At 40.1% G+C, this 25918-nt stretch overlaps 1 protein-coding gene across 1 annotated transcript in view; it reads right to left on the minus strand.

Annotated features, from left to right (window-relative positions):
* Positions 1-25918, minus strand: part of dnah6 (dynein, axonemal, heavy chain 6) — a 439386-nt gene that overhangs the window by 344738 nt on the left and 68730 nt on the right. Inside the window, exons 10-16 of the mRNA XM_051929949.1 lie at positions 24724-24834; positions 19465-19665; positions 17461-17581; positions 13612-13763; positions 7877-8029; positions 4711-4962; positions 1139-1267 (exon numbers count right to left, since the gene is read on the minus strand). Of these exons, the coding sequence (XP_051785909.1) occupies positions 1139-1267; positions 4711-4962; positions 7877-8029; positions 13612-13763; positions 17461-17581; positions 19465-19665; positions 24724-24834 (1119 nt within the window). The remainder of the gene's footprint in view (positions 1-1138; positions 1268-4710; positions 4963-7876; positions 8030-13611; positions 13764-17460; positions 17582-19464; positions 19666-24723; positions 24835-25918) is intronic.

Consider the following 25918-nt stretch of genomic DNA (forward strand, 5'->3'; position numbering starts at 1 on the left):
GATTTGTAAAAAAAAAATTGAAATGAGTCAAAACCAAGAGATCAAATTAATTCAGAAGTGGACAGATTTGTTGGTCCCCTTAGAGCTCCTTGAAAAACGTATTGTCTGCCTCCTGAAAAGTGATTCAATTAAAACCAATTGTCTGCTGTGTATCTGCATGCCTTTGATATGTCAAGCACAGCAAGTGTGACAAGAGATGAAGTGTTGCTTATTCTACAAAGATCTTCTAAAATGGCCTGGACAAATGTGTTGTGGTCCCTAGAAAAGATCCTAAATAAATGAATTCAAGTGATTTTTCAAACGCCCTGTTTGCTTGAATTCATATCACACACGTCTCCAATCATGCAATCAGTCATTCAGCAGATTGAAATGGAGTAAAGTCGTCACTCTGCCGTTTGGTGTCATCATGTGTCCCACACAGAACATGGACCAGAGAAACCAAAAGAGAGAGTCGTCTGAGGAGAAGAGAAGGAAAATGACAGACCAGCATGTGAAAGGCAAAGGCTAGAAGACCATCACCAAGCAGACTGATGTTCCTGTGACAACAGCTGTAAATGTCATCAAGAAGTTTTAGGTCCATGGGGCTGTAGACTACCTCCCTGGACGCAACCGCAAGAGGAAAATCGATCTAAGAATGGGCAGAAGGAAAGTGAGAATGGCAGACACAAAGCCAAGGACAACTTCCAAAGAGATACAAGCTGAACTCCAAGGTTGAGGTCCATCAGTGTCTGATTGCAACATCCATCACTTTTTTGAGTGACAGTGGGCTTGATGGAAGAAGATCCAGGAGGACTCGACTGTTGAAAAAAAAAAAGTAAAATATCCAGACTGGAATTTGCTAAACTGCATATTGACAACCCACAGCTTGTGTGAGAATATCCATTGGACAGATGAGACCAAACTGGAGCTTTCAGCAAGTCACATCAGCTCTGTGCCCACAGATGACAAAATGAAGATGTAAAAAAGAAGAGAACGGGAGACTTGCTGTGAAACCTGGAGGATCCCACAGTGTGAGGTGTCAGCTGTGGCTGTGGAGAGGGACAGACGGGCCTCACTGCTAAGACCGTTAGCCCCCTGTGTGATCTGATCTCGGATAAATGGTGGAAAATGAATGAATGAAAAGATGTGCCCAACATACCTTGAATTGTTTCTGGAAGGATTTGTATTGAAAGGCTTGCTGCTGTAGCTCATCAATGGTGGTTTGCATGCCTTGAAGTAACTGCTTAATCTTGTTCTTGTCTGAGAAAATATCAATTATCTGAGGATCCTAAAAAAAACGAAACAATGCAAATATAAACCAGGTTAGTAAATTCAAAAAGACTTCAAAAACTGTTATCATTCAAAAGTAAATACACCCCATGACATGCTTTTAACATGTGTGGACATGTGACGGTCAAGAGCTATCTATCTATCTATCTATTGTGAATAAGGTGCTATATAAGCATCCGACCCGGCACAGACTCACACTGAGGCACGTATGAATTGAATACAACTCTTTTTATTTTCTCTTCAGTCGTGGGGGACGTCTTCCCCGTGTCCCACAGGCCCAACACAGTCCCACAAGCACTTAACACAACACAAATCTTTTTCTTCACCTGTGGGGCACGTCTTCCCCGTGAACCCCACAGGTATAACACAGTCCCAAAGTACCTCTTTCTCAAGACAGCAATCCTTCCGTTGGCACCACCACTCCTCTCAAGCACCTCGTCCTCTTCCTCCTGATTCTGGCCCTGAGTGGTGGTTGCTGGCTTCTTTTATGGCCCTCCCGGGAGTACTCTTGGTGCTTGCTCACCTGTTCCCAATTGCATTCCCATGTGGGGCCCATGATTAGACCAGCTGGGCTTAACTATCTCTGCCTCGCCCCCTGGCGGCCATCCCAGGTCCCCACAACTCCATCTCCCATGAAACCCTGTGGGAAACTGAGGCATCATCAACCAGGGAGGCTGCCACCAAGCGTCCTGGGGCAGATATTGAGGAGTCCATGGCTGCTCCCCCGGAATACAAGTAGAAGGGACGTCCTGGCCGGGCATGAACCCCGGCCATCCTCCACGCTATCTATCATCTATCTATCTATCTATCTATTCTATCTATCTATCTATCTATCTATCTATCTATCTATCTATCTATCTATCTATCTATCTATCTATCTATCTATCTATCTATCTATCTATCTATCTATCTATATATAATGCCTTTCATTCTATCTATCTATCTATCATATAGTGCCATTCATATCTATCTATCTATCTATCTATCTATCTATCTATCTATCTATCTTCTATCTATCTATCTATTATATAGTGCCATTCATATCTATCTATCTATCTATCTATCTATCTATCTATCTATCTATCTATCTATCTATCTATCTTATCTATCTATCTATCTATCTATCTATTATATAATGCCTTTCATCTATCTATCTATCTATCTATCATATAGTGCCATTCATATCTATCTATCTATCTATCTATCTATCTATCTATCTATCTATCTATCTATCTATCTATCTATCTATCTATTATATAGTGTCATTCATATCTATCTATCTATCTATCTATCTATCTATCTATCTATCTATCTATCTATCTATCTATCTATCTATCTATCTATCTATCTATCTATCTATCTATCTATCTATCTATCTATCTATTATATAGTGCCATTCATATCTATCTATCTATCTATCTATCTATCTATCTATCTATCTATCTATCTATCTATCTATCTATCTATCTACTATCTATCTATCTATTATATAGTGCCATTCATATCTATCTATCTATCTATCTATCTATCTATCTATCTATCTATCTATCTATCTATCTATCTATCTATTATATAATGCCTTTTCAATCTATCTATCTATCTATCTATCTATCTACTACTATCTATCTATCTATCTATCTATCTATCTATCTATCTACTATCTATCTATTATATATTGCTATTCATATCTATCTATCTATCTATCTATCTATCTATCTATCTATCTATCTATCTATCTATCTATCTATCTATCTATCTATCTATCTATTATATAGTGCCATTCATATCTATCCTATCTATCTATCTATCTATCTATCTATCTATCTATCTATCTATCTATCTATCTATCTATCTAATCTATCTATCTATTATATAGTGCCATTCATATCTATCTATCTATCTATCTATCTATCTATCTATCTATCTATCTATCTATCTATCTATCTATCTATCTATCTATTATATAGTGCCATTCATATCTATCTATCTATCTATCTATCTATCTATCTATCTATCTATCTATCTATCTATCTATCTATCTATCTATCTATCTATCTATCTATTATATAGTGCCATCATATCTATCTATCTATCTATCTATCTATCTATCTATCTATCTATCTATCTATCTATCTATCTATCTATCTATCTATCTATTATATAGTGCCATTCATATCTATCTATCTATCTATCTATCTATCTATCTATCTATCTATCTATCTATCTATCTATCTATCTATCTATCTATCTATCTATCTATTATATAGTGCCATTCATATCTATCTATCTATCTATCTATCTATCTATCTATCTATCTATCTATCTATCTATCTATTATATAGTGCCATTCATATCTATCTATCTATCTATCTATCTATCTATCTATCTATCTATCTATCTATCTATCTATCTATCTATTATATAGTGCCATTCATATCTATCTATCTATCTATCTATCTATCTATCTATCTATCTATCTATCTATCTATCTATCTATCTATCTATCTATCTATCTATTATATAGTGCCATTCATATCTATCTATCTATCTATCTATCTATCTATCTATCTATCTATCTATCTATCTATCTATCTATCTATCTATCTATTATATAGTGCCATTCATATCTATCTATCTATCTATCTATCTATCTATCTATCTATCTATCTATCTATCTATCTATCTATCTATCTATCTATCTATCTATCTATCTATCTATCTATCTATCTATTATATAGTGCCATTCATATCTATCTATCTATCTATCTATCTATCTATCTATCTATCTATCTATCTATCATATAGTGCCATTCATATCTATCTATCTATCTATCTATCTATCTATCTATCTATCTATCTATCTATCTATCTATCTATCTATCTATCTATCTATCTATCATATAGTGCCATTCATATCTATCTATCTATCTATCTTTCTATCTATATATCTATCTATCTATCTATCTATCTATCTATCTATCTATCTATCTATCTATCTATCTATCTATCTATCCCATCAAACTTAAGAAACCAGAATTCAAGCCCAACTCAGTAGAAAGCGAGGAGAGCCAACAGCAAGAGCAAATCGTTAAAAACAAACAAAAAGGTGACTGAAGCAGTTCTGTATAACAAAATTACAACATAATACGTTGGCATTGTATTACTTTACAATAACACAGCACCCAAGAGAGGAGTAGAAAATAATTCATGGAGGCTGAAAACGTGAAAGCCGCTCGGACCACCGTAACAAACAAGAAACTGGTGGAAAGTCACTTTTGAAATAGAAGCTCAGCAGGGAAGAGAAAATGTAAGCAATAACGGAGGCGAGATAGCAGGTAATCAAATAGTCCACGGGCTTGAGTACACAATGAACAAAAAAAAAAAAAAACAATGGAAATGGAAAAAAAAAAGAAAGAGAGAGAACGTTTGATGGACGGATACCTGGGCCTGCTGTTTTAAAGTCTTCACTTCAGCATTGAGCTCTAAGATGTCCTTCTCCAGAAGGTGACAGAATTTTTCAATTTTGGCTTCTCTCTCCCCAACTGCTTTATCGATCGAGTTGTGCACAGTGATGACTGAAGGCCTCAGCATAGCGTAAACCGCAAAATCCTCCGGTGGCGTGGGCACGTGATAATGTTCGATGAGCTGATACATCTGAGCCACAATCTCCGTCTCTTCATCCAGGAACTCAATCTGTAAAAAGACACACATATGTGACCGTTGGATACTTTGGCAGACTGGCGTTTTTGTTTTCTCTCAAGAAACCTTCTTAGTCAAGAATGAATGTCCTTTTAAAAAAAGCACTTTTTGTGATGTGCACCACCATAAAGAACTATATGCACACTACCAGTGTAGTGCACACTACCTCAGAGTTTTTCTTCAAATGTAATCAGGTGAAATACAATGAATGGTCTAAAATGGTGGAAAGGTCAGAGGTTTAAATTTAAAAGTTTAGGTTAATCAAACACTGAAAGAAAAGGAAATTTCAGTATACAGGTCAAATTCTGTTACAGCGAATATCTTTACAACAAAATTTTCATTACAACGAAGTATTTTTACATTCCCCATATGACACGAGTCTATAGAAATCTCGTTACTACTCAAATGTGGCACTTGGAGGACGGAGGAGCTCAGGAATCATGGGAAGGAGGGGTCCTTTCATCGGATTGGCTGGCCCAGCACTGGCCAAATAGGGGAGGCAGCTTGATGGCTGAAGGCTGTGAATACTTATGTACATGGGATTTCTCAGTTTTTTTATTTTTAATAAATTTGCAAAAATCTCAAGTAAACTTTATTCATGTTGTTATTATGGGGTGTTGTGTGTAGAATTCTGAGGAGCAAAATGAATTTAATCCATTTTGGAATAAGGCTGTAACATAACAAAATGTGAAAAAAGTGATGCGCTGTGAATGCCTTCTGGATGCACTGTATACACAGACAGACACACAGACATAATTCCAAAAATGGTATTTTCAAACTCAGGGAGGTCTAAAACAGAATCATCAAAATCTTAACATCGAATTTTTGGACGATTACAATACTTTTCCTATGAAAAAGTAAATTGGACTGAGTGAGGTCTAAAATGTCAAGATTCATCAAGATCTCCAAATGGAATTTTTGGACGATTACAATACTTTCCCCACGAAAAAGTAAAAAAAAGAAAAAGCTCAAGATTTTATATATAGAAAGATGTACACCTTTTACAGAGAATACCACCTCAGGGTACTTTAAACATAAAAACATTTTATTAGTCACATGTGTGCACATGGGGAGCATCCAAGAGGTTCAAACAAGGTAAGCCTACTACCCCGAGCACTCGAGAGACCATGGTCACTAATAATCCCTGCTTATCTTTCACCTACACACCAGAGGAGATGTCTCAAAATGGACCCTGACGTCACTTCCAGTTTCCAGGTCCCATCTCTTCCACCCTGGGCGCTATTCAAGGAACCACGTCACCTGAACTGGGCATTCCATTGGGAACCCATATCTGATGAGCATGGAGCACCACAGAAGAAGATTACCCTAAGACACTGGCATGGATACGGCGAGCATAGCCGGTAGGGGGACATGAGATATCCTCAACTTTTTGCTTGAGCTCTTTTCGTTTCCCTACTTTTCTTCATTTTAAATGTGGTACCTAACAGTTACCCACCCTTGTCAATTTCATTCCCTCTTTATTGTTACAGCCTATATATGGCCAGGGTAAGCTCTTGAACCCCATGACTGGAAATTGGATGAAGTGCGTTTCAGGCTGTGATTATCCAAACAAGTTCAACAAGTCCATAGAAGAACACAGGTTAGTGTAGAAGAAGAGGTTAAAGAAGATACGTGTCTATTCTTTTTTATATAATTGTGGCTCTGTTTTTGACTAGGGAATTGGATTTCAGTCTGGCATTGTTAGCCTTTTGATTACTTTTTGTGCTCCTTTTTCCTTGTTTTGTGAATACTTTACCTTTTTAAGTCCTTAAATTTCAAAGAACACCATTTCATTATGTTCACCTGAAATCCAGGGGTTTATAATATTAATCTTCTCCTCCAAACGGTCAATTTTATGATAATTTTAAACTTTAAAAGCCCATGTCTTGTTTTTGGGCCTGTGTAGGCCGAAGCCTTGCTTTTGAGTTTGGTGTCTGGCCTCCTGGGATGAAGCCTGCTGTGGGTTCCCTGATATGGTTTATGGCAGTGGTTTTCAACCTTTTTGACTTGTGGACCAGTAGAAGCATCAGAAATTTTTTGCAGATGGTGTCAGGCAACGGTGGCACAGTTGGTAGCACTGCTGCCTCACAGTTAGGAGACCCGGGTTCGCTTCCTTGGTCCTCCCTGCGCGAAGTCTGCATGTTCTCCCCGGATGAAGCCTGCCGTGGGTTCCCTGATATGGTTTATGGCAGTGGTTTTCAACCTTTTTGACTCGTGGACAAGTAGAAGCATCAGAAATTGTTTGCAGACAGTGTTGGGCAATGGTGGCGCAGTGGGTAGCGCTGCTGCCTCACAGTTAGGAGACCCGGGTTCGCTTCCCGGGTCCTCCCTGCGTGGAGTTTGCATGTTCTCCCCGTGTCTGTGTGGGTTTCCTCCAGGCGCTCTGGTTTCCTCCCACAGTCCAAATACATGCAGGTTAGGTGCATTGGCGATCCTAAATTGTGCTTAGTGTGTGTGCGCCCTGCGGTGGGAAGGAAGGAACTTAGTAAAAGTTTTTTTTAAATATGGCGGTCATTCATTAATGCTGTCATTGGTTATTTAGGCATAGTGAACATCCACAAATACTGTAATCATTCATATCTGATCTGATTAGAATAACATGCAAAACTTGTGTTATCGACTTGTAAGTTGGCCGTTGTAATGCAATCCGTCAAATGATGACATTAAGGAGAATGATACAGGATGTCCTACTAGCTGAAGGAAACTACTAAGAGCAAAAGTGACAAAGAATGGAGTCAGAAATTGGCCAAGGCTACAGCCAGAGATGGAATCCCTTTGTAACACTGTGTAAGATGTCGGTAAGCCTTTCTTCAAGTTTTCTTAAGGCGAACAACTGGCAAACACAATTTTCATTTCTCTAATGTGTCACTAAAAGAGTTACGGTATTTACAGCCATTTGAAACCTTACCCGATCCTGAAATTCTTCAAGGAATGTAAGACTCTTGACATACTCCATAGTCGTCGATGGACCAAATTCAAGTTTGAATTCAGCATCCCTGGCCTCTGAAATGACGGCATCCATTTTCTTTTTGGCGAGGATGGGCAGCATGTCGTTTATAGTCTTGGTAGAAAAGAGAAGAATAATGGCAAAAGTGAACACATTTTGAAGTTTAAAATTAATTATACAGTGTTAAATATAACAACTTTAAATATGCCTAAGCAAATGCATTGTAACATCACTTTAAATATCAGCTGTCCTTCAGGGACCACATTGCTACAGTCGCTCAGTCTTACTGATTTTACTCCTTACAATATGCAGAAGATCAGACCGTGTCTGATAGAATATGCAGTACAACTCCTGGTCCGGGCTTTGGTCTTGTAACCTCTGGACTACTGAAACTCTCCGCTGGCAGGTGTCACCAAGCCACTGCAGACGTTTCAAAATGCAGTCGAACAACTACATTGGTTACCTGTGGCATTTAGAATTGACTTTAAAATATTGCTAATGGTTTACAAAGCCTTAAATAATCTCGCTCCATCTTATATTTCAGAATGTCTGACACCTTACACTCCAAATCGTAACCTTAGATCTTCAAATGCGTGTCTGCTTAGAATTCCAAGAGCTAAACTTAAAAGAAGTGGTGAGGCGGCCTTCTGCTGTTATGCACCTCAAATCTGGAATAGCTGACTGACCAGGCTAATACATGGCTTTCTCATAGTTTCATTTTAGTTTAACCCTAATATCTTGTATTTACATTGAATTATCATTATCATTCATGGTGGCTCCACAATCCGTACTAACCCCTACTTTCTCTGCTATTCTTTTTACATTTTTCTGTGGTGACGATCTGCGACACCACCATCTGATCAGGGCACCATGCAGTCCCCACACTGATGGATTAAAGATCAGAGGTCCACATGACCGTCATCGTCTAATTCTTCCACATGAAGCCTGACAGCCTTGAGGACTGATTGAGGTCATTTATGTTAGGCACAATGCCCAGAGGGGGCTGGGTGGTCTCGTGGCCTCGGAACCCCTGCAGATTTTGTTTTTTTTTCTCCAGCTGTCTGGAGCTTTTTTGTTCTGTTTTTTCTGCCCTCCCTGGCCATCGGACCTTCCTTTAATTCTATGTTAATTAGTATTACCTAATTTTATTTTTATATTTTTTCTTTTTTCTCTTTCTTCATCCTGTAAAGCATTTTGAGCTACATTATTTGTATGAAAATATGCTATAGAAATAAATGTTGTTATTGTTGTTGTGTTCAACCAGCTAAGGCTGGCACATATAACTCCCTTTCAGAGAACATTACATTGGCTTCCTGTAGCAGCACACATCAAGTTCAAATCCTTAATGCTGGCCTAGATAGATAGATAGATAGATAGATAGATAGATAGATAGATAGATAGATAGATAGACAGACAGACAGACAGACAGACAGACAGACAGACAGACAGACAGACAGACAGACAGACAGACAGACAGACAGACAGACAGACAGACAGATAGATAGATAGATAGATAGATAGATAGATAGATAGATAGATAGATAGATAGATAGATAGATAGATAGATAGATAGATACTTTATTAATCCCAAGGGGAAATTCACATACTCCAGCAGCAGCATACTGATAATAACAATATTAAATTAAAGATTGATAACAATGCAGGTATACAGACAGACAATAACTTTGTATAATGTTAATGTTTACCCCCCCGGGTGGAATTGAAGAGTCGCATAGTTTGGGGGAGGAACGATCTCCTCAGTCTGTCAGTGGAGCAGGACGGTGACAGCAGTCTGTCACTGAAGCTGCTCCTCTGTCTGGAGATGATCCTGTTCAGTGGATGCAGTGGATTCTCCATGATTGACAGGAGCCTGCTCAGCGCCTGTCGCTCTGCCACGGATGTCAAACTGTCCAGTTCAGTGCCTACAATAGAGCCTGCCTTCCTCACCAGTTTATCCACACGTGAGGTGTCCCTCTTCTTTATGCTGCATCCCCAGCACACCACTGCGTAGAATAGGGCGCTCGCCACAACCGTCTGATAGAACATCTGCAGCATCTTATTGCAGATGTTGAAGGACGTCAGCCTTCTAAGGAAGTATAGTCAGCTCTGTCCTTTCTTACACAGAGCATCAGTATTGGCAGTCCAGTCTAATTTATCATCCAGCTGCACTCCCAGGTATTTATAGGTCTGCACCATCTGCACACAGTCACCTCTGATGATCACGGGGTCCATGAGGGGCCTGGGCCTCCTAAAATCCACCACCAGCTCCTTGGTTTTGCTGGTGTTCAGGTGTAGGTGGTTTGAGTCGCACCATTTAACAAAGTCCTTGATGAGGTTCCTATACTCCTCCTCCTGCCCACTCCTGATGCAGCCCACAATAGCAGTGTCGTCAGCAAACTTTTGCACGTGGCAGGACTCCGAGTTGTATTGGAAGTCTGATGTATATAGGCTGAACAGGACCAGAGAAAGCACAGTCCCCTGCAGCACTCCTTTGTTGCTGACCACAATATCAGACCTGCAGTTCCCAAGACGCACATACTGAGGTCTGTTTGTAAGATAGTCCACGATCCATGCTACCAGGTATGAATCTACTCCCATCTCTGTCAGCTTGTCCCTAAGGAGCAGAGGCTGGATGGTGTTGAAGGCGCTAGAGAAGTCTAGAAACATAATTCTTACAGCACCACTGCCTCTGTCCAAGTGAGAGAGGGATCGGTGTAGCATATAGATGATGGCATCCTCCGCTCCCACCTTCTCCTGATATGCAAACTGCAGAGTGATGGACCTGTGGCCTCAGGTGGTGAAGCAGCAGCCAATCCATGGTCTTCATCACATGTGACGTCAGGGGCGACAGGCCTGAAGTCATTCAGCTCACCAGGACGTGATACCTTTGGGACTGGGGTGATGCAAGATGTTTTCCAAAGCCTTGGAACTCTCCCCTGTTCCAGGCTCAGGTTGAAGATGCACTGTAGAGGACTCCCCAGGTCCAATGCACAGACCTTCAGCAGTCATGGCGATACTCCATCTGGACCCACTGCTTTCCTGGCACGAAGTCTCCTCAGCTCTCTGCTCACCTGGGCTGCTGTAATTGTGAGTGGGGGGAAACTCTGTCCTATGCTGGTATCAGCAGAAGGATGGGTGGAGGCTGCAGTACTGGGTGAGGGTGTTCAAACCTGTTAAAGAAGGTCTCACCCACCCAAGTCATCTGATGAAAGGCATCTAGCAAAGCCACTTCTGCATGGCATCAAATCTCAGTCCAGCCTCTTTTCATGTGTAGCTTGTAGCTGGTGGAATGAGCTGCCCACCTCCATTAGCAATTTTGACTCTCTCAATGTGAAGAGTCGTTTGTCTAGCTGATGCTAGCTGCTAGGTTTTGTAATCTAGGAGCCATAACTTCCTTGTATTTTGTTCTGAGATCATCACGTGCTGTGGCACCCGGACGGGGCTCATGCCCGGCCGGGACGCCCAAGAAGCTCAGAGGAGGGCTGGTGCCTCCTCCAGACCTCGAGGGGGCAACCGCCCTGAGGACCGCAGGTATAGAGCTGGGAAGCTCAACCCTGTAGGGGCCCGTGGTCACCGCCAGGGGGACCCCAATACCTGGAGGACCCTGGACCGCAGCACTTCCGCCACACCAGGAAGTGCTGGGGGGAAGAGGAACAGGGACACCCGGAGTGCTTCCGGGGAGACAGCTGGCATTTCCGCCACACTGGGGCGTGTCGGTGGGAGATTGCCGGGAACACACCTGGAGCACATCCGGGTGCTTATTTAAAGGGGCTGCCTCCCTTCAGAGATGGACTTGAGTCTGGTGGAAGAAAGGGCAAGGTTGCTGAAGGAGAGAAGGAGGCGGTCTGAAGAGACAGAGAGAGAAGGCATTATTGATTGGCCTGGACTGTGGGGTATTGGGGGCTTGTGAGTGACTTGTGTGTAATGGAGACTCAAAATAAACGTGTGTGGGGTAATTTAAACGTGTCTGCCTGTCTGTGTCATATTCCACAGTGCGATGATCAATTCTGTACCCTTGTCCTGTAACACTTGTTCATAATCAGTCACCTAGATTGATGTTTATTCAAACATGTTGACCCCTTTTGTAAATTGCTTTGGAGAAAAGCGTCTGCTAAGCAAATAAATGTAAATATGACAAAGATTTGTTCAGCACTATTCCCATGGAATCATTGGTTTCCCTGTAATCGCTGATTCAGGAGAGTGTAGCATCTACTCAAGTCAAACTGCCCTCTGGTGGTCTCTGGAGTCCCAGCATCTCTCCGCCCAGATATTGTTTTAAAGGATCACATGCCTAAGATTAAATCAGGTCAGATTATCCTTGCTGGCAGACAACAGGTTTCCAATAACTTCCCCCAAGGAATATCTGCTGCCACCTAATGGACTGGAGGGCACAGCTGAATCTCCCCTGAAATTGGTACTGGAGACTGTCTCATAAGTCCAAGACTTTGAAGCCCAGAGTAGAGATGAAGCTACCCTGAGAATATTAACATTTTTCAGGTGGGTATTGACAATAGTCAACACATATACAGTAGAAATGAAGGTTAATCGCCAAGAAAAAACACCTAGAATGTACGACATTGCCATCCACTAGATGGCAGCAAAAACCATGAGATAAAAATGAATCTCCATTCATTACACCATGGCATCAAATGCTGGCAGCGGCTCTCGTCAATAGAAATCCTCTGGCAGCGACGCGTTTTGTATTGTCGATCACTCAGATTCTGCACTGTCAGATGACGATTTTTAAATTGTCAGAGGAAAGTGATGACCAGAGTGCTCCTGAAAATCCATTTTATTAGTTTTAAGGTTTTCACAATCTGGGTTATGAAAAGGATTTTTGCCAAAACAATAAAATGAAGCCTCAAAAGATTTAATATTATTCATAGTTGTTGGAACTTTTTCCTTAATTGGACAGGCATTATGTCTTTTGTATTTTCTTTCTGTTACTGCCTTCCGGTGTCTAGTTTGGAGCATTTGTGTCTTCACAAGTGATGGTCAAGCCTGGGTTCCTCCCTGGCTCATGTTTAAAGTGCTTCTTTCAATCATCTTTGTTCAATTTAATTGTTATTATTGTTTTTTATAATTTTGTTCTGTTTATGTACTATTTGTTTAATTACGCAATATCTGCTATCTTTATTTCATTTGGTTACTACTATATTTTGTTCTGACCTAGAAGAAGTAGGCCGAACATTTGACATAAAGGGGTCAGGAGATGAAGCGAGGTCAAAAATACATGCGAGAATTGATACAACTGAGAAAAAATTATCTTTCAAAGTCGTTAGTCAGAAATTGAATCAAAAAACTGTTATGGGTGTAGAAATTTGCGAATCAAACGTTAATTTGATCTAAAGCTGGAAAAGAAAGAAACGTCTGTGATGGACCTTTAACTGGTTATAATTTTCATTTCCATTTCCATTTTTACAGAAAATACCTCCCATAGTATAACAACATGATAATATTTAGTAAAAATTGATTGTGACTGATGTAGACAAACACCTGTAGCCTAGGGGTGGCGGGCCCATTTGCTGAACTCCGGGCAATATATGGTAAAAACTCAAATACTTTACTGTCACAGACGCTTCAAATTCATAGATACCTTTCAAGTTCTGTTCTATTTCTAATTTAAAACAACAATGAAACCAATGCAGCATTTCATCTGAAAACACATTAAATAAATCTCTAAAAATACTACTTACTTCTAAACAACGTAAAGGAGATGGAATGAGTTTATTCTTCAGCTTTTTGCAGTCGATAAGCAACATCCCGAGGTTTCTTTGCTGTTTTATGCCAAGAGCGTCTCGATGTTCATTGTGGTATTTTTCAAGTTGCTCTCTGAAGAACGCCACATCTGGAGATTTTAAGAAGACGTATAATGAAATTAGGACACTTGGAAAAAAGCCATGAAGATTTACACAGCGACCTGGCCAGAACTGATAATTAAAGCTGATAATCTGCATATATTCAAAGAGAATCATATGCATATGCCCCCTGCTCGCTTTGCTCGTCAACCCCCGGGCCAGCACTACGCTACGCGCTAGCCTCTTTGCGGTTCTGATGCTCACATACAGGGATGTGGATGTACAATTTAAACAGATTTTAATTTTCATGCAAAGTGTTACATTTGTATCCATGTGACGTATAACTGCCCGTGATTGAATTTTGTTTCCTTCTCTCTATTAAATAAAATGACTTTTTCGAATGTTTGGCTCTGAGATTTGTTAATTGTCTTTGCAAAAGCTATTCTAAGGGGAAACTGTTAACGTTTTAATACAAATGGCATATCAAGATCTCCTTTGGTGTCTAATGTTATCCACGGGAGATGTCCTATATTACCTTTTTCGGATACATCCTTCTTTCTACAGTAATTCATGTGGAGGAAGACCAGACGGTGTTAACGGTTGTAGATATTCTTCGTGATATTGTAAGTTGATGTTTTCATCTTCCGCACCATCACCACCAACTGTTTCAGCATAGTCTATTGATAAGCATTTAACCAATTTGCCATGTAACCGATTGTCATTTTTTGGCGTAAATTCATTTGACTTCCTTGTTCCTCAGTGCTAGGATATCCTGTGTACTCGTTTTTTATGTTGATAACCCTTCATGATGAAATTCTTCAATAAGATTTGGACATAACACATCTCCTTTAATTGGGAACTTAAAGTGAGGAAAACGTTCAAATTTATAAGAGCTGAGAGCGCAGGAACTGTGTCTGACAAAAGTATTCACACGAATGAGAGGTGAGAGGATTACGGTCTTGTTTGAAAATAGTTGATAGGAGGGCGTGACTTTTAAAAATATCATGACAATATTCACGTGACTTTTAAAAATATCATGGCAATATTCTCGTGAACTTTAAAAATATCATGGTAATATTCTCGACTAACCCTAACCCTAATTTCCAAAAAGTCTCATCTCCTAAAATGTCTTGTTGCGTTGAAAGATTTTTTTATATGCAGTGCATCCGGAAAGTATTCACAGCACGTCACTATTTCCACATTTTGTTATGTTACAGCCTTATTCCAAAATGGATTAAATTCATTTTTTTCCTCAGAATTCTACACACAACACCCCATAATGACAATGTGAAAAAAAGTTTACTTGAGGTTTTTGCAAATTTATTAAAAATAAAAAAATTGAGAAAGCACATGTACATAAGTATTCACAGCCTTTGCCATGAAGCTCAAAATTGAGCTCAGGTGCATCCTGTTTCCCCTGATCATCCTTGAGATGTTTCTGCAGCTTCATTGGAGTCCACCTGTGGTAAATTCAGTTGGTTGGACATGATTTGGAAAGGCACACACCTGTCTACATAAGGTCCCACAGTTGACAGTTCATGTCAGAACACAAACCAAGCATGAAGTCGAAGGAATTGTCTGTAGACCTCTGAGACAGGATTGTCTCGAGGCACAAATCTGGGGAAGGTTACAGAAAAATTTCTGCTGCTTTGAAGGTCCCAATGAGCACGTGGCCTCCATCATCCGTAAGTGGAAGAAGTTCAAAACCACCAGGACTCTTCTTAGAGCTGGCCGGCCATCTAAACTGAGCGATCAGGGGAGAAGGGCCTTAGTCAGAGAGGTGACCAAGAACCTGATGGTCACTCTGTCAGAGCTCCAGAGGTCCACTGTGGAGAAAGGAGAACCTTACAGAAGGACAATCATCTCTGCAGCAATCCACCAATCAGGCCTGTATGGTAGAGTGGCCAGACGGAAGCCACTCCTTAGTAAAAGGCACATGGCAGCCCACCTGGAGTTTTCCAAAAGGCACCTGAAGGACTCTCAGACCATGAGAAAGAAAATTCTCTGGTCTGATGAGACAAAGATGGAACTCTTTGGTATGAATGCCAGGCGTCACGTTTGGAGGAAACCAGGCACCGCTCATCACCAGGCCAATACCATCCCTACAGTGAAGCATGGTGGTGGCAGCATCATGCTGTGGGGACTGGGAGACTAGTCAGGATAAAGGGAAAGATGACTGCAGCAATGTACAGAGACATCCTGGACGAAAACCTGCTCCAGAGTGCTCTTGACCTCAGACTGGGGCGACAGTTCATCTTTCAGCAGGACAACGACCCTAAGCACACAGCCAAGATATCAAAGGAGTGGCTTCAGGACAACTCTGTGAATGTCCTTGAGTGGCCCAGCCAGAGCCCAGATTTGAATCCAATTGAACATCTCTGGAGAGATCTCAAAATGGCTGTGCACCGACGCTTCCCATCCAACCTGATGGAGCTTGAGAGGTGCTGCAAAGAGGAATGGGTGAAACTGGCCAAGGATAGGTGTGCCAAGCTTGTGGCATCATATTCAAAAAGACTTGAGGCTGTAATTGCTGCCAAAGGTGCATCGACAAAGTATTGAGCAAAGGCTGTGAATACTTATGGACATGGGATTTCTCAGTTTTTTTATTTTTAATAAATTTGCAAAAACTTCAAGTAAATTTTTTTCATGTTGTCATTATGGGGTGTTGTGTGTAGAATTCTGAGGAAAAAAAATGAATTTAATCCATTTTGGAATAAGGCTGTAACATAACAAAATGTGGAAAAAGTGATGCGCTGTGAATACTTTCTGGATGCACTGTAATAGAGATATCCTAATGCATGCTAGTATAGTAAGGGTTAAACCATAAAAATCCCTTGCCTGCCTATTTCATTAATTTTGTCTCTGCAGCTGATCAGCTTAATTACTTGTCAAGGATATTGTATACTTTTAGATGGCTAAACAGGCAATTGTTGTTAGAAATGCAGCCATTGAGGCTTTGGTCATGACAGAAAAGCAGATAGGCCATTTGCTTCCACTTGCAGCGGATTGGCCTCTGCCTCCCTGCCTGGACAGGTGATGACAAGTCAAGGAAAATGCAGCTTATAAGAAACAGCGTTAGTGTTTTAGGGGCGCAGCTGCCCCAACTAGCCCAGTATCATAGGTGTGGGTCTGCCTGATTCCGACTTACTGGTTGGAATCGATTGATAAATAAGTTTTGGACACCTGCACAGGGTATGAAGTAATGATGGCAGTTTCGGTCAAGTGAAGGACATTAGGTAATGATGGGAAGAGCCAGAAGGAGGAGTGTATTTTGCATAAGTGATAAGAATTGTAATAAATGTAAGTTCGCTGAATTTGCTAATTGCTCATTTCACTTGATTTGAGTCTGCGTATGCATCACGCAATAAAACTTGATTCTGCCGTCCTGAGACTCCATGCCTCTTCTTTGAGCAGCTTGTTTCAGCCACAACACTGGCTGCCAGTCATCTGCGACTCTGATGAAACAGTACTGTGGCACCATGGCTGCCTCCGAGGAAAAACTAATTCTAGTTCAAAACATTTAGGTTTCATAGAGAAATATAATTAAAAAATGAAAATGTCCAGGGTTTGGACTTAGAAGGACTTTATTACGATCCTGAATGTTTGTGCACCAGAAGAAGCACAGGTTCACTGTAATAAGCCAAGTTCTTAATCCTAACCCAATTCCTACATGCACCTACAATGGATAAATAAACTCGTCTATTGGCTATAAACAGAATCAGGAATTAATTTTTGGTTTTTGCATACCATGTTCTTCTTCCTTGAGGCCTTCCAAATCGAGACTTTCATTCTCCTTGTAGAACACGTGGAACCTTTCAAATGTTTCTGCATACACGTTCGCTGCAGTGAAGGCGAAATGAATCCCCTCCTAAACAGAAATGTTTTCAAAAGGATTAGAACATAAGATGGTTCACCAGTGTGTTCACATGCACTTTAATAACCCAACGCCCGGCTTCTTAAATACCATATAAACCCTTATTCTGGTTAGAGAAGCCGTGTTATTGGTCTCTAAGACACCTGGTTTACATACGTTGATTTCTCAGAGAATAATCCTGTTATTCGGCTGTGTAGTTACACTTACAGATTTTTTAGTCTGCTGCACTCTGTTGATCATCATGGGGATGTCTCTGTACCTGTGGTCAATTCATTTGATTGGACTGATGAGGAAAGGCGCACACCTGAGAGGCTGAGAGACAGGATTATGTCGAGGCACAGATCTGGGGAAAGTCTACAAAGGACTTTGTACAGCTTTGAAGGTTCCCAAGAGCACAGAGGTCTCCATAATTCTTAAATGGAAGAAGTTCAGAACGTCCATGACTCTTCCTAGGCTGTCAGACTGCCAGGCCAAACTGAGCAAATGTGAGAGGAGGGCCATGGTAAGAGAACTGACCAAGAACCCGATGGTCACTCTGGCTCAGTTCCTGAGAATCTGCGCGGGGATTGGTACAAACATCTAGAAGGACAACCCTCCACTTCATGGCAGAGTGGCCAAGGGACACATGAAAGTCCACTTGGAGTTTAACCAAGTAATGATCGTCCAATAATTTATGGTTTTTATCCAATATTAGATATTGGGAGAACACTCTTCTTGACCTTTATATGGTCATGTAGATGATATGACACATTGCCGATTCCCCGGGAAATTTGTCATGAAAATGAACCATGCAAAACGGTGGCACAAACAAGAAAAAAATTATATATGCTGCCTCAAAAAATGTCAAAAATGAATTCTCTGAGGTGGAAAAAACTCAGAAGGACCATAAACACTGATCCAAATGGCCACAGAAATTGAATACAAAATTGACACAAGCTGTGAATCCTGTCATCTAGGAGGTCACGTCTATCAGGAGTTGAGATTTTATGGTCTTTTCCTGTTATGGAAGCCATTTTGTGTCCCATTTCTAGGGGTGTGGTCTCCAGGGTCATGACTTTGAATTAATCAGCAGACGGGATAAAAGGTCAGCCTTTTGCATTGAGCCTTATCCAATCTGCCGATACAACCTTATTTATATTTTTGACTTCTCTTGTGATTATTTCTGGTCTCTTGCCTGTTTTTTATTGTGGTTTTTACCTCTCGTCTAGATTTTAGTCACTTCGTAATTTTTTATTTTCGTTTGTTTGGCCTTTGGCTTGCATGTCCCGGTTTACTCTAGAAACTAATAATGTTTTCCTGCCGAGTCAGGACAACGTTAAGCCAATCAAAATAGAGCCATAATAATAAAACCAAACTCTAATAATAATAATAGTATAATCTTACTCATAATGTAGTCATAACCTAACCAAAATATAGTCTGTCTTATCTGGCACAAATGTAACATAATATTAAAAAGCACAATGTCTATTATGTGGGAGCCTTTTCAGACTTTATTTATACTGTTCCAAAACTAATAAAATGAGCCTCTCTTAATTTTTTTTGATGTCTCACTATCTGTGAGAGATAATTTAATTTTAGGTTGTCTAATTACACAGTTTGCCAAACTGAACAGGGAATGAGCATTGAGATCAACATGAAAAATAAATGTATGGATTGGTGTACTTGACTGATTTGGGTCTTATTTACAATAATGGAATATAGGAAAATAAACTTTAAAAAAGCCGACTTTAAAAAATTGGACGACGTGCTGAACCAACAGCCATGTTGATATTCCTCAGATGCTTGGCCACTGACATCCAAACTCAAAACCACTCAAATGGCCAGACAGACATGAGAGAGAACCCAGTAGAATTTATTAAACATAATCATCAACTTACATTTATTTTCTGAATTACTGCCTGTAGGTGCTTGTCATCTTCAAACATCGTTGCCAAACCTGGTCCATCACCGCACGTTTTCTCTTCAACTTTATTGTTGATGATCGGTTGGGTAAAAGCATCAAAGTAGGAATCGGAGACCAGATTTGACAAAGACAAAACCGTATCTTGAAACCTTTGCACAATTTCCCCGATACCTTCCTGAAAGAAGGAGAAAGTGAGGTAACAGCAATCTTTCAATTTGACAAGAGAAAAAGCAGTGAATGATAAACTTAGGGGAATTTTGTAGTCAAATGGCAGTAGAGAAGTGGGATGTTATCAATACATAACTATAAGATACTGAGTCAATGAACAGATTTGATGTGGGGGGCAAATTCTCGCAGAGCAGGCCCTGCCTCATTTTATCAGATATACTCCTGGACACTGTCATCCAATCAGCCACTCATTAATGTTATGGATTAACAAAGGTTTAGATGCTTCATTGTTGTTTTTGTTGTTTGTTTTTCATTTTTTAATGTTATTTCTGACTAGGGGGCTCCGCCCCCTGCTCGCTTCACTCGCCAACCCCTGGTGTTGGGAATGACAAAGAGCGTGATGTATGAATGAGATATAGAATAGTGTGAAGGTGTAGATGATGCAAATAGAAAGCAAACAATAAAGTGTGTGGCACAGTGTAAAGGTTTATTGGAAAATTTCTTTGTACACGCCGTTTAAGTGTAAAAGGTAATTCCAGGTCAGAACTTGTAATGTCAATGAAGATGGTTATTGTTGTGATCAGAGTCAAGTTTGTCAGAGCTTAGAAAGAGTTGTGTCTCTCCAGGAAGTAATGGAATGACTTGGGTATTTATGTTTTCCACATTAATATTTTTTGGACATAATATAGTGCGTTGTGTTAAAAGGGGCATTTGGTCTAATGAGATTGCTGTTCCAAATCTGTCTGTAACTAAGTCGTCGCAGATAAAGGCTTGAGGAATTGTAATAATATGTGGGTGAAGTCCATCTGTATTGGTGAGTGTACCATCTCCCAGTTGTAATAAGCAGTTGTTATGATCTGGTTCTGGACATCGCATCTTTTTTACTAACTGTATCTTTTGAAAGCAATGTCAATTGTCTGCGTATTTTAAGGTGCACTGAACAATAGCTGAGCGCATGGCATGTGGAAGAATAGCTAATCACTGTCTAAAATCTCCTCCTAATAAAAGTACCTTTCCTCCAAAGCGAATATTATTATTCATAAACGTTTGTAGAAGTTTATGAATGGTGTTGAGTAAGTGACTGGATGCCATTGTACATTCATCAATAATTAACATTTTTGCAAGACGGATGTCACGTGCAGTGTCACTGTTCATGTTCATAGTGGATACCGATTTGTAGGATCTAATGCAGTTGATAAAGATTTCACTTTCAGGTACATCGTTAGTTAGAAGCTTCTGTAGATATTCAGTATATGAATGTAAAGAAGGCAGTCTAATTTGACGCTTTTGACAACAACGTGTAAATGTATTACTTGTATTGCCAGTTGTTTCTTCAGGGAAGTGAACTGAATGACAATGATTGCAAATGACATTCATTAATCCGAATGAATTTTCCTGGTGTATGTTTTGCTTGTGCCGTTTGAGAGGCGCGTTGTTGCATGTGTAGTATTTGGGACGTGTTGTTTTGGAGCTGTATTCGATTTGCCTGTGCTGTGTGAGAAGCCCGTTGTAGCCTTCCTTGCCGTTAACGTATGTCTGAGACGGGAGGTGTTTCGTTTTGCCTGTTGCGATGCAGCACTTTGATTGATAGATTGCGTCATGTGGATCTAGGATGTAGATTTGTGCATATTTGCGTTGTTGATTTGTTTCAGGGTGCACTGTTCCAATGCGATGCAGTATTTGTGCACATATGCGAAAGCAGTATGGGCCATTGCCTTTTGGTGGCCTGATATTTACTCCGGTAGATGCAAAAGCAAATGAACTATTGTAGGATCTAATGCAGTTCATAAAGTTTTTACTTTTAGGTACATCGTTAGTTAGAAGCTTTAGTTGAGCTTTGCGTTTTTGGAGCAGAGACATTTTTTCTTCTAGAAATATGGATAAGTAATAAGGAGTATTGCACTCACTGTTAATATGGAGCCTTTTCTGCGGTTGAACGGTTAATAGTGCCTTATTGTAATGAGATCCACCTATGCTGCATAGTGTGAATTGTGTTTGGTCCCGTTATCTGAGCGGTATCGTTTTGTACCTGTGATTGTGAATTCATGACTTGTTTGTTCTTGAGCGTAAGAAATATGGATAAGTAATAAGGAGGATCGCACTCACTGTTAATATGGAGCCTTTTCTGCGGTTGAACGGTTAATAGTGCCTCATTGTAATGAGATCTACCTATGCTGCATATTGTGAACGTGTTGAGATGACGTATGTTTAATACGGACGGTTCATTTAGAAATGGGGCTTTGTGTGTCATTTGTTATTTATGTTACTGTGGTCGTGGGTCTGAATCGTCGTTTTTGTGTACGTTTCGTGTGCTATGTCCGTAGTCTGTCCCGTTTCGTGTCCAATGAGCTTTGTGTGGTGCTCGCGGCTTCTTTTTTTTTGTGTGCTAGGGGCTTGTTGAATCCTCCTCTTTGTGTGCGTCCCATTTCGTGTGCAATGGGATTAAATCCTCCTCTTTGTGTGTGTCCCATCCGTTGCTTGTGTGTGTGTGTGTGGGGGGGGGGTGTGTGTTTTGCTCGTGCGGCGCTGTGTGCGTCGCCTGCGTTTGACTCCTTTCTTCTGTGCTCACTCCTTTTTTCTGTGGTCTTGTCCGCCTCTCGTGGCGCCTCATTTCTTGGTGCGCCTGCGCAGTACGTCTTTTTGCGGCTACGGCCCATGGCCGGATGTCCCTGCGTCCATCCGGTTTAGCATTCTCGGTTAGTAATATGGATATTATTTTTATTATATACCATGTATTTAAATGTACTTGTATATCTTTCTGGGTGGAGCCTTCAAGAGGCGGGACTGCTACACTGACATTGCCACTCCTTGACCCTCCCTCTGGCTATTTAAGTAAGCAGAGAAGGCCTAGGAGTTGGGAATCATTCATGTATTCTTTTATTATGAGAATTTGTGAGTTTCACTTTTACTGTTTGGATTTATTGGTTTTCTGTTTATTTCTTACTTTGTATTTCTGGTTTTAATTTTGGGACTTGCTTGCTTAGGTTTGCCTTTTAGGCATCTCCCTTGTGCCTCTGTTTTCCCTCTTGAGCTTTTGCAAACAAATCCTTAATTTATCAAGATGACTTGTTTGTACTGTCTCAGAAAATTTTAATGATGGTTAATGTGTCATGACACACAGTGAATCGAACCCTGCTGCATATGGGACTGTATAAAGTGCCCATGCTAATCCCTGACCTCCTTCTAAAGCACTTGGGCATGCATGCGTCAAAAATGGTCCTTGGATCAATGGAAGAAGGTTGGTTGGTCTGATGAATCCCATGTGGACTGCCAGATACATGCTGTAGATGCCACAAGGCTGGACGGGCATCCCAGCCAGAAGAGGGGATGTTTCCTTACCTGGTCGAGAGGCTTTGAACCGGCAGATAGGCATACCGGCCAGGGAGAAGAAGGGGATCAGACCTGGAAGGAAGGAAGGACCAGAAGGGATGGACAGACAGCCCACTGAAAAGGGAAGATGTCACTGGGGGCTTTTTACTCCCCCAGCACTCTAGACGGCAGTAGCCTGGATATCAGTGCCCAGTAGGAAGCCAGCTCTGCTGGGGTCACTGGGTGCTGCAAGAGGGCGCTACAGGGAGACAAGCTCCCTGTAATAATTGGACTTTGAAATGACCCGGAAGTACTTCAATCAGGCAGTGGCCCTGGCACCATAAGTACTGTGGGGGCCTTACAAAAAGGAACCGCACACCCTTACCCTGGCATGTCGGAGCAGGGAGGACATGGAACAATACTCAACTGGAGGAGGGCAGTGCGGTAGTGTGAGGAATTCTGGAGAAGAATTGGATTGTGGAGAGAGAAACCTGTGCTTTTATTAACATGTGGAGGTGTTTGCATTACAATGTGCATCATTTACATGGGGAAGAGATGGCACCAGAATGCAGTGTGGGAAGGAGATGAACCATAGGAGGGTATGTGATACTTTGAGTAATGTTTTGATGGGAAACCCATGGGATCATGAGGATGTTAGTTTGACAAATTCTATCTACCTAAACGTTGTTGCATACTAGGTACACCGCTTTATGACCATGGTATTCCCTGATGAGAGTGTCATCCTTCAGCAGGATAATGTGCCCTGTCGCACTGCACAAATTTTTAGGGAATGGTTTGAGGAATGTGATGAAGAGTTTAAGGTGTTTCCCTGGCCTCCAGACTCCCCAGATCTCGATTCAATTGAGGATCTGTAGAATGTGTTAAAACAACATGTCCGACCAATGGAGGCTCCACCTCGCAATTTACAGGAGTAAGAGGATCCTGGTGTCCAATGCCACAGGACACCTTCAGAGGTCTTGTAGAGCTCATTTTACTTTCGGGTCAGCGTTCAATGTTTGTTACCACTCATGTATGCAGAACGCTTCCCCTACAATCAAAGATAAGGCCTATTGAGATGTGTGACAGTTTTTTATGAGATGCCATCAGAACATAGTTTGGTATCAATTTTAATTTTGTTTTGGCAAGTCCTAGACTAGTTGGAGTCACTGGGTATGTCAGACTGTGCATATGGCCTACACAGGAGCACACTGCTGATACCTCTGACTCAGATTATAGTATTATATATTACAGTATATTATTATATTGGTCTCTGACCAAGATTATAGTAATGAAGGGTACAACTGAAAATCGGAGGAAGGCGCATAATGTGACACAGACTTTAGCGCTAAGTCAATTTGAGATGTTTAATGGTCAACTTCCATGAGATGAGCTGGAGATGCCACCAGGACCTGTTTTGTGTATCAATTTTCTTCAGAGAAAGTGAGAAGATGATACTGAAGGAGGATGTTGATAACTTTTGTACATAATATTGTGCATTCTGAAGATAAATATAGTGATGTCATGATTACAAAGTAAAGAACCAAAGGATTAGCATGAAATTATTCCACAGAATCTGGTCATTGGGGTACACAACTGGTAAGAAGATGTGGGGAAGAGGATTCCCCAAAAAAGCAACAATTCACCAATTTCTTAAATTCAAAAAAATTATGTGACATAGTCATAACATAGTCAAGATTGTGAAACAAACAAGAACATTCACATACGGCTGATCTTATTTAATTACGGTCAGACCTACCTGAAAGTTGTCGACTGCAGGCTCAAAATAAAATCCTTGAATGTCCATGATGAGTTCAGAAAGAAACATTGGAACAATGCTCTCTTCGCCATCCTGACTTGCTACATTTGGCTAAATATAAAATAGAAATAAAAATTAATTTTCTTACATAATTTTAAAGATCTTAAAGTGAAGCTTAGTTGAACAAACAATCAAAGACTCAAAGAACACCACAGACTGTAAACAATAAAGCACAACAACATTAGCAGTGAAGAAGCAAAGTCATCTTTGTAGGGTTTTGACTTAATTCCTTATTCCAGTAGGACGAGTACTTGGTGAAGACTTCCTGCTGGGGTCGTGTTGTGTGTATCCTCATCTTGATTTACTTTTTTGGTGTGTCAACATAAAGTGCAAATGGACCTACTGTCATTATATTGTGTCACGTATGTGCAACTGGGCTTACTATTATTATTATTAGTAGTAGTAGTATGTATTATTATTAGTAGTAGTTGTAGAATTTATTATAATTAGTAGTAGTAGTAGTAGTAGTAGCAGCAGTAGTATGTATTATTATTATTAGTAGTAGTAGTATCTAATATTAGTATTCTTATTATTAGTAGTAGTACTATTTATTAGTAAAATTCTACAATTACTACTACTAATAAATAACTACTACTAATAATAAGAATACTAATATTAGATAGACCCCCGTGACCCTGTGTTCGGATTCAGCGGGTTGGAAAATGGATGGATGGATGGATAATATTAGATACTACTACTACTAATAATAATACATACTACTGCTGCTACTACTACTACTACTAATAATAATAATAATAAATTCTACAACTACTATATTATTATTATTAGTAGTAGTAGTAGTAGTAGTAGCAGTAGTATGTATTATTATTAGTAGCATTTATTATTATTAGTAGTAGTAGTAGTAATAGTATCTATTATTAGTATTCTTATTATTAGTAGTAGTTGTAGAATTTATTATTATTATTAGAAGCAGTAGTAGCAGCAGCAGTAGTATGTATTATTATTAGTCGTATTTATTATTATTAGTAGTAGTATCTATTATTAGTATTCTTATTAGTAGTAGTAGTAGTAGCAGCAGTAGTATGTATTATTATTAGTAGTAGTATTTATTATTATTATTAGTAGTAGTATCTTTCATTAGTGTTAGTATTAGTTGTAGAATTTATTATTATTA

This window comes from Erpetoichthys calabaricus, chromosome 7 (genome assembly GCF_900747795.2).
Source record: "Erpetoichthys calabaricus chromosome 7, fErpCal1.3, whole genome shotgun sequence".
Taxonomy (NCBI): Eukaryota; Metazoa; Chordata; class Cladistia; order Polypteriformes; family Polypteridae; genus Erpetoichthys; species Erpetoichthys calabaricus.